General features: G+C 44.3%; 1 protein-coding gene and 1 pseudogene across 1 annotated transcript; both read left to right on the forward strand.

The window, feature by feature from the left end:
* Window positions 1-2,340: 2,340 nt before the first annotated feature.
* On the forward strand, window positions 2,341-7,001 carry LOC101783332 (annotated as a pseudogene).
* Window positions 7,002-11,035: 4,034 nt separating this feature from the next.
* On the forward strand, window positions 11,036-11,970 carry LOC101752947 (salt stress-induced protein). The gene is made up of 3 exons (XM_004978959.1): window positions 11,036-11,158; window positions 11,256-11,453; window positions 11,591-11,970. Exons 1-3 carry the CDS (start codon window positions 11,042-11,044, stop codon window positions 11,831-11,833), a joined length of 558 nt encoding a protein of 185 aa, XP_004979016.1. The 5' UTR covers window positions 11,036-11,041; the 3' UTR covers window positions 11,834-11,970.
* The last annotated feature ends 877 nt before the right edge of the window (window positions 11,971-12,847 follow it).

Consider the following 12,847-nt stretch of genomic DNA (forward strand, 5'->3'; position numbering starts at 1 on the left):
TGACCTCATTGAGGATCTTCGACCAGTGAATCCTGGTGGGGCAGATGGGGCACCTGTAGGTGTTGTCAGCATGGCAGTAGACACGCAGAGCATCGCCATGAGGGAAGGGCACACGAGGTCTATGGCGACGATCATCAGACGAGTCTGTCTCAGTTTGGGACTCGAAGTCGGAGTCGAACGCTTCAGCTGGAACAGTGACCTTAAAGGTAAACTTCCAGGGCGGTGACGACTGCGCGGGGTTGGAGGAAGCCGCCCCCACCACCTCCGGAGGTTGGGAACGCGCCGAGGAGTCCCTAGCGGCTCCACAGCGACCATCCACGGGTATCAGCAGCGGGTTGAGGTTGCTAGCGTCAGAGCGTGACCGCGACGACAAGCGCGATGGCCGTCCGAGGTCACCAGCGTTGGAGCAGGATCTAGATGTGGAAGAGCTGGCGCCGGCGCTAGATGACGACTACGGCGCATTGAGGTAGCGTTGTAGTGCCGCGGAATAGTTGTGACCGGCGGTGTGGTGGGAGCACAACGAGGAAGTGCCACGGTAGCGCGACGACAAGGATGAGGTGCTGGCAGATCACTCGATGCGCGAGGGGGAGCCGGTCGGGGAGAGGCAGCACATACCCCCATCAGCCTTTAATTAAGTACAATGACTCAGCCGATTTGATTGCAAGCCATCGGCTATACTGTTAGCTGAATAAAATAGCTCCATCGGCTAATATGTGGAATGAAAGAAAAAAGGTCACCGGTGACTGCCAGCCAATATTCGTACTAATCTTTCAGCTTGAGCACTCAGCTCCATGAATATCTTCATTAGCTAATAGCTGTCTTGGTGATACAGTTCAATCACCAGTATTATATCTTAATCATCGGCCAACATCCATAGATCAATGAATATTCTAAGAGATCAGCCCCCCATCCGGCTTCTGCCACTTCCATCGGCTATTTTGTTACTGCACGCAGCCAACGAGGTCGTACCTGAAGTGAACATTTTATCTTGGTCTCATGTACCTACATGTATATACGGCGTGCATGTGGCCGTATCAACCTTCATCATAACTAACTTGGCCACCAAATTCGTCTGGACAACATGCAGCCGATTGAAATTAACATCAGCTCCCTGTACCATCAGCTCTTCTCGTTGGAATATTATATTGACCTTTTAGGCGCCACTGTTCTTTTTCTAATGGCTTATCAAAGCTGGCTTGATTGGGTAAAGAGCCAATTGAGCCATGACCTCCTCTAAGTCGCTCGTGTCATCTTCACTGGTCAAACTTCTGAACTCCGTCGTCGGCAAGAGGAACACCATGTTAACCGATGCTGACAGCACAATTTTATCGGCTTTTTACATCCCTGAACCTTTGAACAAAGTTAGGAACCGATCCATCCTTCCTTTGTCGGAGAGCTGTTAAGTCTGTCAACTTGCTTTCATAGATTCTCGTGAAGAAGAACTAGCAGGGATAGTGGAAACAGCCTGATTCTTAATGCATCTTCAGAGGCAGCTTCTCCGCATTGCACAAGAATCGACTAATGTGCTCAATGGTAGACATGTTGTCTTGACTAGAGAACTTGAAATCTGGTACTTTGTATCGGTGTGGCATGGGGACTCAATCATAAGCTTCTGTTAGATATATGGGCTTGGCCCATATAAATGATAATTCTGAATAAATCTCAAAGGCCCATTAGCGTAAGAGGGGGTACACCATCTATTAGTCCCATATTGCTAATAGACGAGGGTGTTGGGGGTTTTCCTCTCTATATATATGGACCACCTCCCTCATGGAATAGATGATGTAGAGACTACTATACAGGAAGGCCCCAAGTTAGGGTATCCCTAAGGTGGTCTGTACGAGTTACGTTTTTGTCTCTTCTCGCTATTGCGCCGCCACCGTAATCTACTCCATCCCGAGCGTCGGCGTGCACCGGCGAACGGGAGAGCAGGTCTCTGAAACCTCTTGCTCTTGTGATTCTGCACCGGGAGAGGGCGAATAAGGTTTTTGGGAAGCGCTCTGCGCGACTGCTCAAGGTCTTCACCACGGCTCGTCTTCCGTCCCAGTCCGGCATTGTGGCGGCTTGTCGTCTTTAGCGTCGTCTGCTGTCCTCCATCCACAACACTGTCGTTGTTCCGTCAGCACCGCTTCCCATCACGGCTGCACCTGCTCAGTACGTATGATTTGATCTATTATTTCAGCATGTTTTATGAGAACATGATATCGTTCTTGCTGTTGCCTAGTATGTTAGAGTCTTGCATGCTAGGTTTAATTCTTTTCATGAGAAATATAGTTCGGAATTTAATCATACAATTGCCTAATTTTCCAACAATCCAAAAACCTTATTGTTGATTCTGGTATGGCTGGTTTTGTTGAGTCACTGAGGCCGGAAAAATTTACCGGTGTGAACTTTAAGAGATGGAAATCAAAGGTTTGCCTATGGTTTAATGCTATGAACATCTGGGACACGAGGCTTGGCAAACCTGAAGGCGAACTTACTGTTGAAGCGCACAAAAAGTTCGATGATGCCAATAAACTTTTTGTGGGATGTATCATCAGCAACATATCTGACCATCTGGTCGTCTACATAGACATGACAGATGTGAAGGTGCTGTGGGATGCTCTGGTTGCAAGGTATGATGGAGCAGATGTAGGTAGTGAACTATACCTCATGGAGAGTTTCCATGACTACAGGATGGTGAACAACTGTTCTATGGTGGAACAGGCTCATGAGGTGCAGTGCATTGTGAAGGATCTTGAGCTTCTCAAGTGTCAATTACCCGATAAGTTTGTGGTTGGTTGCATAATCGCAAAGTTGCCTTCTTTATGGAGTACCTTTGCCACTTCTCTGAAACATAGGAGACAAGAGATATCAGTTGAAAATCTGATAGCGTCTCTTGATGTTGAGGAGAAAGCTCGGAAGAAGGATACTGTTGAGATAGGAGACCAAGGTCAGTCTAGTGCCAACATGGTCCAGAAATTCCCACGTGGCAAGAACAAAGGGAAGAACAAAGTTGTCAAGACTACTACCTTCAAGAAGAAGAAAAATAAGGCTGAGATGAGTTGCTTTACTTGTGGTGAGCTTGGACACTTCTCTAAGGATTGTCCAGAGCGTGCAAACCACAAGGGCAAAAAGGCAAATGGGCCCAAGGATGTCAACATGGTGACCATAGGCAACACTGGAGACGGGTACGGTAATTTACCTATTGTTCTTTCAGTTTTTCATTCTACTAGTTGGTGGCTTGATACGGGTGCCAATGTTCATGTATGTGCTGACATCTCCATGTTTTCTTCTTACCAGGTCACCCAGGGTTCCTCCGTGCTAATGGGGAATGGGTCACATGCTGTTGTTCATGGTGTTGGTACGGTAGATCTGAAGTTTACTTCGGGAAAGATCGTGCAGCTAAGGAACGTGCAGCATGTCCCTACTATCAATAAGAATCTAGTGAGCGGGTCGGTCCTATACAAGGATGGGTTTAAGGTAGTGCTAGAGTCCAATAAATTAGTCATGTCTAAACATGGACAATTCATTGGTAAAGGCTATGAGTGCGGAGGCTTGTTCCATTTTTCCCTTGCAGATTTCTGTAATAAATCAGTGAACCATATTTGTGGCAACGTTAGTGATGGTGCGAGTATTTGGCATTCACGTTTGTGTCATATAAATTTTGATTTAATGTATCGGCTATCCAACATGTGTTTAATTCTGAACTTCACCATTGCCAAAGGTTCCAAGTGCCAGAGTTGTGTGCAATCAAAACAACCTCGAAAGCCTCACAAGGCGGCTGAGGAGAGACACTCGGCACCTCTAGAAGTCACGCGATTTTTCACACGATATATGCGCATGCGTGCTGCGTGGGATTCAAACCCACAACCTCCAGCCTCGCGCGTAGCTTCCTTGTCATCCCACCTACACACAACATCTGACTATATAGAGGATGCTATCCTTTTGTATTAAAAGGGGGTCTTTTATCCCGGTTGGTATTACAAATCGGGATAAAAGGGTTCGAGGGATTTAGTCCTATTTCAGTCACTTCGTTGGGGATCCTTTTATCCCGGTTTGAAACACCAACCGGGATAAATCGCGCCCCCCTTTTATCCCGGTTGGTATTACAAACCGGGATAAAAGGCTCTCGACCCTTTTATCCCGATTGGTGTTACCAACCGGGATAAAAGGAGGGTCTTTTATCCCGGTTGGTGTTTCAAACCGGGATAAAAGGCCTCTCAGGGTCTTTTTTCCCACTAGCCTTTGCAACCGGGATAAAAGGTCCCAGTTGGTGAGCCCCCCACCAGTGACCGAGCTTTAGTCCCGGTTGGTGAACCTTTTGTCCCGGGCCAACTTTAAACCGGGACAAAAGGGAGCGCATCGAAATTCAATTCTCTACTAGTGTTAGTAATGGCTGTTGTGGTAAATGAAGATGGAGAAATTTTTGAAGTCGCAACTGGAGAACAAACACACAAGAACCAAAGGAAGAAGCTAAGGGGTCTTATTGTTTGTCACCATGGGAGCCCCAGATATGTCCCCTTTCCATTACGGCATGCGTGTGAATTCATAGGGCAAGTTTTTTCTGTCCACATAAGTAAGGAGATTGAATTGGAGAAGAAGATGCAAGAGAAAAGTATACTATGCATGCAATCAATGCTCTCCAGCATATTTTCAGGCAAGCATGTCCATTGAGCATCATATCTGGGAGCCCAAATATCATGGACTTAGTTAAATGTGACGGTGCTGCTCTTCTATATGGTGACAAGGTATGGCAGCTACATACAACTCCAACTGTTACTCAGATACGTGATATTGCCACCTGGCTATCAGATGTTCATAGGGATTCTACTAGCTTGAGTTTTGATAGCCTCCGGGATGCTGCATATCCAGGGCTGGCTTCCCTAGGTGACATGATTTGTGGAATGGCAATGGCTAAGGCCACTTCCAGCATTATTCTTTTCTGGTTTAGGTCACATGCAGCTGCTGAAATTAAATGGGGAGGTGCAAAGCACAATCCATCTGATAAGGATGACTGTAGAAGGATGCAACCTAGGTTGTCCTTCAAAGCATTTCTCGAGGTTGTCAGGATGAAGAGCTTGCCCTGGAATGACTATGAGATGGATGCTATTAACTCGCTACAACTTGTAGTTAGAGGATCACTGAAAGAGGAAAACAAGTTAGCAAGAGTGCCTCATTTCAATAACCCGATCAATCATCTCAAGCCTAATGCCTTTTCTGTGGTTCAGGCAGAAACAACTGAAGTGGTTCTTCTGATGGAAACAGAAACAGTTCCGATCATGGCTGTAGATGGCAATGGATTCATCATTGGATGGAATCTGAAAGCAGCACAGATGACAGGTTTCAGTGTTCATGAGGCTACAAGTAGACATATGCTTACCCTAGTGGAGGAATCTTCTTTACCAAATGTCCAGAAGGTGCTATCTTTAGCTTTACGTGGTATGTGCTCTTTACATTGGTTTTATTTGGTCTGCCAGATGTTTAGTCACTGCTTAATTGGTGACATTGTTTGCATTCTATTTTTAAAAGAAAAGTTTTATTAGCACCGAAATTTATACATTCTACTGTTGATCTTGGTGCCTACAATTGTTAAGTAGTCTATCCTGCACCAAGGAAAACAATTAGTACCTGATAATTTAGCAGTATTTTCATTTCCTTCTAAATATTTCAGCAACTAATTAAACAGGCATTGAAGAAAAGAAAGTTTGACTTGAGGTGAAAACTCATGCATGGCTCCAAGAAGGGTGAAGGTCCTCTAATCATGGTAGTAAATGCACGTACCAATCGAGATCTTCAAGGAAAGGTTGTTGGGGTGTCCTTTGTAGCCCAAGACATGAATGCTTGCAAGTTTTCATCTGAAAAAATTACCCAAAGTGATGGAGAAAATAAGGTATTGGTTAATGATTTGAACCTATTTACTCCTATGTTTGGTGCTGACAAATCTGGGAAGTGCAATGAGTGGAATGCAGCCATGGAAAAGCTTACTGGGTTGCACAGAGAAGAGGTTCTCCATAAGATGCTGCTTGAAGAGGTTTTTGATAGTAGCAACGCACCCTGCATGTTGAAGGATAAAAATGCATATGTAGGCAGTTGCATTATAATCAACAGTATTTTAGCCAGTGACCAAATAGAAAATCAGGTTCCATTTGGCTTGTTTGACCGAAATGGGTGGTACATTGAGTGCCTTCTATCAGCGAAACGGAAAGAAAACGCAGATGGTGTTCTTATTGGAGTGTCCTTCTTTATACTTTTTCCTAACCATGAGCTACAGCACGCACTGCAAGTGCAGAGCCTCTGAGAAAACAACACTACAAAGGTGAGAAGGCTTGTCCTACATGAGATCTACCATTTTCTTCTATTAATCTTCTTGCATCTTCAGTTTCTTTGCTTACTAAGTTCTCAGACATTGCTAGTAAATTTATGGGGTTGATTTTTACAAGAGTTGCTTTCGGCTTAATAATGCTTCGCGATTGTGTCCACAGGTCAAGATGTTTGGATTTACAGATGGATGAATTTGTGTTGCAAGACATGGTGGTTGCCGCTGTAAGTAAAGTTCAGACAGCATGCCGAGGAAAAGGGATCATAGTCTCTTGCGACCTTGCAGAGAAATTTCTGAGACAAAGACTATACGGGGACTGTATTCGACTGCGGAAAATTCTCTCTGATTTCCTATTTGCTTGGGTGAAGTTTTGTTCTGTCGGAGGTTCTGTCGCAACGCAATATCTTCCAACCGGACTAAGAATAGCGTTGGAGAAAACATCGATCTCACAGATCTGGAACTTAGGTACATTGGTCATGCACGTCACACTGATGCACCTTTTACTGATATGAAATTTTAATTAATGTGCAAATGCTTAAAACTAATTATGCCCTTCTTTATCGGTTTCAGGATCAAGCAGCGATTAATTGTAGTTCCCGAGGAAATATTGGCCCACATGTTCCAAGAGGACCATGAAGATCAACCAGAGGAGGGCTTGACCCTTGTAGTTTGTAGAAACCTTCTGAGTATGATAAACTAAGGGAAGCAGGAAGCTGGAATGCTGACTTCCATGCTCAGCATTGAACTTACTCTGTGCCAGCAGCCATTGGATCCAGAAGCCAGTGATGCTTAATACTGGACAGGAAAAGCTTGTTAATCGGACCTCATACACTTAAATAATGCATAAATGGTGACTATAAATGAATACTGAAATTCATGATATTGTTTTAATTCAGTGCATCATTCAATGAGAACAGGCGTATTTTGTGCTTAGATTTTTCCTAAAAGATGACTCACGAATTCCTCTAGCATGTGCGCTGATCAGGAAGGGAGGGAATTAGAAGAGAAGGAGGTCGATCAGTCCGTGGGTGAGTTGGGACAGTTACAGATCGATAGTACGCCAGCTACTCAAGTAGAGGTTTTCAGTATCTCGTCTTACTCTACTCTGAGACAGATGGCTGAAAAAATCATGGACAAAGCAGTTGATCCTCAGCTAGATAACATAGTCAAACATGTGATCCATGAGGATGATGATGGGGTACAAAAGAAATCCTCAGCTACTCCCTCCAAAAGGATGTTTACGTTAGGAGTTAGGAGTGTAGAGTTCCTTAGGTACACGTTAGTAGAGTCCTCTTTGTGTACTCCTTATGTACAGGGGTGGGCCTAGCTAAAAAACTGAGTGACGGCCTACAGTGCTTAGATGCATTACACGTCTAGAAATTGATGTGCCGCGTGTGTCCTCACTCGTTGCTGGGTCCGCCCCTACTTACGTACTCATACATATTGTCCCCATTAAGCTATTATTGAATACAAGTGCTATTCATAACATGCTACATAGCCAAAGTAGGGTATATATTTCTTGGAGTGCACTGGAGACAATTTTTTTGCACATTACAGCACTTGCATGCACCGACCGTCAATTTTGTTCTTCGTTTTTTAGCACTTCGATTCCTGCACTGCTTCCTCCTGCAGACTTATCTTGATTGGATCTGCCGGCTTCGTCTTTCTGCCACGGCCCGTCCATTTTGTCAGTCATGTCCTCCAGGATAAATATATCCACAAGGATAGAGACACAACTTACCAGTTCCCTACATTACCTTAGCAATTTTGCATTGGTAGCTTTCGCCATCCATAATTATTGCCAACAATTTCAATCTCCAAATCAGTCCCTCTGTGTTGCACCCATGGAGCGTAACGAGCTCAACTTCAGTCGCCTTGTATCGAGCGCTCTCGGACCCAGAGGCTAAGAAGGCAGTTGTTGGACCCAAACAAATTCAGGACCAAACAGTAAAGAACTCTTGATAAAAAAGAAGCAACAAGCCTTCTATTAAAAAAAAAGTGATCTCCCTTTTACAACGGGGTGGATCCCCCTATATAGTAGGAGTTCACCTACTTTACATTCTAGAAATACCCTTGCTCAACTACTACATTCCCAAAATATGCCGTACATTAAGATCATTGGGGTACACGTGTTTAAGTTGAACTCTTCCATGCAATCGTGTTTCTCACGCCACCTTTCTCCTACCCTTGGAGCTCCCTCCGCGGGCTCTCACATCTTAGTGATCTTGAACGCTGAGGCTCGCGCCGAGGATTGAAGCCACCTCGAGCCTCGAGGTTCCGTTTTTTATTTGCCTTGATGCGCTAATCTTTGCAAATAGTCTCGGAATACTTCTTGACGCACTTGGTTCCTGTGAAACAGACAATTGGAGCTAACATCGGTCCTGGTGTTAAATTAGAGGTACCAAGGGTAAGCATAGACACACCCCTATGTTTCGGTCCTGCAACCAACCCTCGAGCACTCAGCCAAAAACCATTTGGGAGCTTGCGAAGGTACAAAACCTCCTTGCACTTGCGTCTTGCTTAAAGATGCGAGGTTGCGAACTTGATATCCGCATTCGACGGTCGAGGGTGATAAGCTTTTTGTTGATTCCCAACAGCGGTGATCATGGATAGAAGTGGTTTTTGCACTACTGCTGTCCACAACTCGGAGGTATATGATGGGCTGGCTCCCAATGCCATGACCCGTTTCACATAGAAAAGGAGGAGGATGCGGGTCATACAGCCGAACCTTAGGACTGTTGAGGAGACAAATGTAGAGAACATGGCCCCATTATGCTATAGTTTGTGATTTTGATGATTGAGTGACAATATAGTTATTAGGACTAATGCTTTATCTAGCATGTACCTTGTATGTTTTCTAGGTCCCAAGTGTGCAAACCAAACTATGGCAAGATCCAAATCATAGTATTTAAGTATTCAAGCTACGGTATTCTTGATATCCAGATCATGGTATTCATGTATCCGAGCTATGGTATTCAAGTGATCAAGCATGGTATCTAGGATTATTCTATGATATTCAAGCATCCAAATGACAGAGAAAATCTAAGTGACGGTATGTTTGGTGCTTGCATTGGACGAGTGAAAGAGAAAATGGTATCATTAGATGTTCCGATGGACCATCGGAGTGAGCGTCGGATCAATTGGTACAATGGGAAATCAACTTGAGTTCCACAAAGCATCGGATGATCCGACAGTGGATTTTGTAGTAGTGTCGGAGCAATTCTTGGAGAACGAAGAAAAAGACCTACAGCACCGGATGATCCGACGGTCAGGAGTTAAAGGCGTCGGACAAAACATATTTACTTTGCGAAGTGCACTCAAATCTATAATATCCAAAAAAAATACAAAAAGATGAACATAGTAGACGTCCATCATAAGACGACATATTTTCTTGCTATATAAAATATATCTACTTCTAAATATATATTAAGAATCTATGTTACATCATACTTCACATAAAACAAAAAATATGTATAAGTGATTAATCAAAGGCTTAGCACAAGCTTACGAGAGTGATTAGTGTTAGGATAGGACTAGAGAAGAGAGAGTATGAGGTGTGCCTGCCTTGTGATCGGTTCAAGGAGTGAACCACGACTGTACAAGGTGTGCTGGCACCTTGGAGCCTTAGTGGCTCGCCAGCAAGTCTTCAACCCTCTAGCTTGGTGTGGAGCAGCATCGATGATCGTGTGCGGGGGACGAGGAGACCCCTTCCTTGGTGGAGAAACTCCGTAGTGAAGGCGTCATCAAGGTGGCCGGGGAACTTGGCGTGAGCCTTAGTGGCCGAGCCTTTGTGGCAAGTCAAGGGGTGTCCCGTTGGTAACCGGGAAGTAATACTCTTTGTGAGTGCTTCAACAATGTGGACTAGTGGTGGCTTAGTGCCTACCGATACCACGGGATAAATCCTCGTGTCAAGAGTTTGCTTCCCCTCATCTCCACCTCTTACGTTTCCACATTTCATTCTTGCAACTTGTATGCCTTTACTTTCTTAGTGTTGTATCTTGCTAGGATTGGCTCTAAGTTTCAAAAAACTTATTTTAGGATGAGAATTTCATACTAGATCAACCATAGAATGCACATCTAAGTTAAAATGATCTAGTTTATGTTTTTGTAAAGTAGTGGAAGCTATATGTCTTAGAGGATAAGAACTTAGTTACAACAAATCACATTAAAGTCTTAGAGGATAGAACTTAGTTACAGCCTATTCACAAACCGCTATGCGTGCCTGTTATTAAACTACTAGCAGTAATTAGGGTTCATAGCACGATCGCTGATGGGCTAACGCGATGAGGGGCAAAACTTCAGGAATACACACCCATGTTACATGTTAGCAAGTGCACTGAGATCTATAATATCCAAAAAAATACAAAAAGATGAACATAGTAGACGTCCATCATAAGACGACATATTTTCTTGCTATATAAAATACATCTACTTCTAAATATATATTAAGATTCTATGTTACGATCATACTTAACATAAAACAAAAAATATACTAGCTTTGATACTGACCCAAACAACATTAGCGTACTCAGGCTTGCCTGGCATGCGATCCGCACATACCTCTGGTTGGGTCGAAAATAGAGCTCAACACACACAAATAGAGAGACAATGCATGCATGTAATTAGCACCACAGGTCCTCCCCTGAAGCTCTCGTGGCCCCAAACCTCAGTTACTCTTCTCTCTATATATAATCGGGCCACACGTTAAGCAAAACCATCAACATTCCTCAGAAAAGCTCCATGCAAACAATCCTAATGGCGGAAAAGACCATTGTGGTGGCACTGTTCCTCGCCGCCCTTATTGTGGTCCCAACAGCAACTGCGGATAACATCGAGACAAAAGGCATATGCTCCAAGGTGAGAAGACTTGATTAAAATCCGTCGCTGCTTACCAATGTACTAGTACTTGCTAACTTTTATGGATAAACTATATGTGGATTTCAATTTTATGCAGAACCCTGCTACAAAGGTTGGATTATGGGGAGGAAACGAAGGGATTGTAAAGGACATCTCGGAGGCACCGAAGCGTCTGGAAAGCATCACCATTATCAGCAATTATTCCATAGACTCAATGGAATTTTCTTACATTGACCAGACTGGCCAGAAACGCAGTGCAGGTCGATGGGGAGGTCCTGGTGGTACTGCTCACAAGGTATATGAGGTTTACAATGGCCTTAATGCCCAAGCGATGTTGTTATCACTTTTAAAACGGCTGCCAATTAAACAACAGGGTTTGTCTGTCACACGTCGTGGTTAATATTGATAACCTCTTATATTCTGTTTATGCAGCTTGATCTCGGCCCCACTGAGATTGTCAAGGAAGTTTCAGGAACATACAACATGTTCGAGGGTGAAATTTGCTTAACCTCATTCAAGCTTGTCACCAACGCCCGGACCTGGGGACCATGGGCAGAGGAGAAGGGAACACGTTTCAGCATCACCGCGCCAACTGGGACCAGTATCGTGGGCTTCTTCGCACGTGGAGGAACTAAATACCTTGCTGCGATTGGCGTTTACTTCAACAAACTCTGAAGAACAGCTATTTGGTTGATGATCATATCGTTTTTATCTACTTTTTGTGTTGGGCAGAACAAAGGAGATGCGGATTCACTCCCATGTTGACAATGCCCTATTAAATTTATTTTCTATCATCTTTGTTGTTTTGTCACACCCTGAAATTTTCAAATTTCAGGATGTGATTAAAAAGAGTAAATAAACAATAATTTTTCCATAATTTTAAATTTTCTCAACATTTATTTTTCTTCACAGGAAATTTAGTATAGGAAAAATAATTGTTTGTTTTTCTGAATTAAATAATGTTGTTCTGTGTCTGTGCATTCATGCCGATGCATCTTGGTGTTTCATGAGTGCAAAAATTTTAAAAATACGTTTAGACGATGTCCAGACCCTTCTGAAAAATTTTCAGGTTTTTCTGGAATTTATTCTCATTTTCCTAGAGCTAAATCCAATTTATGGAAGGCTCTAGAATCCTTTTCACAAGCTCCAAATATTTTATTTAGACTCCTCGTGTTCCAATCTATCTCCAGGATTTTTCCTAAAATTTTTGGGATTTTTAGAGTATTTTCTGTGAATTAAATAAAATTTTCTTTCACGAGAAATACATCCTATCTTCCTGGGCTGAGCCCGTGGGCCCGACCCGCTCCATCCGGCCTGCCAAGGCCCATCTGGTCCCAGACGCCGCTGCTCCCGGACCGAGCCGGCCATGGCGCTGCCAGCCTCCTTAGGCCTTGGCGTGCGTGCGCCCCTAGGGTTCCACGCCTATAAAAACGAGCCCCTGTGCGCCCCTGCTCCTTTGCGCCGCCTCTTGCCTGTCCTTGTTGCCTGGCATCGCGCCGCCGCCTGCTCCTTGGTCCGCTCGACTCCGGTCGGAACATTGCGTCCCCGCCGCTGGTGAGCACCTCGCTCATGCTCCCCAGGCCTCCGCCGCGCTTGAGCGCGGCAGGCCGCCGGCCAAGAGCTGCGCCATGCCTCTGGCGTGAGGAAGAAGATGAGGTGCCACTTTTTGATCTAGCCACTGAGAAATCC

This window comes from Setaria italica, chromosome VIII, assembly GCF_000263155.2.
Source record: "Setaria italica strain Yugu1 chromosome VIII, Setaria_italica_v2.0, whole genome shotgun sequence".
Taxonomy (NCBI): Eukaryota; Viridiplantae; Streptophyta; class Magnoliopsida; order Poales; family Poaceae; genus Setaria; species Setaria italica.

What these genes read in the sequence shown, in the direction of transcription:
- LOC101752947 (XM_004978959.1), top strand. Translation starts at nt 11,042, where the DNA reads ATGCAAACAATCCTAATGGCGGAAAAGACCATTGTGGTGGCACTGTTC. An exon ending in CAAAAGGCATATGCTCCAAG is followed by an intron (nt 11,159 to 11,255) that starts GTGAGAAGACTT and finishes AATTTTATGCAG; the next exon opens with AACCCTGCTACAAAGGTTGG. An exon ending in CTGGTGGTACTGCTCACAAG is followed by an intron (nt 11,454 to 11,590) that starts GTATATGAGGTT and finishes CTGTTTATGCAG; the next exon opens with CTTGATCTCGGCCCCACTGA.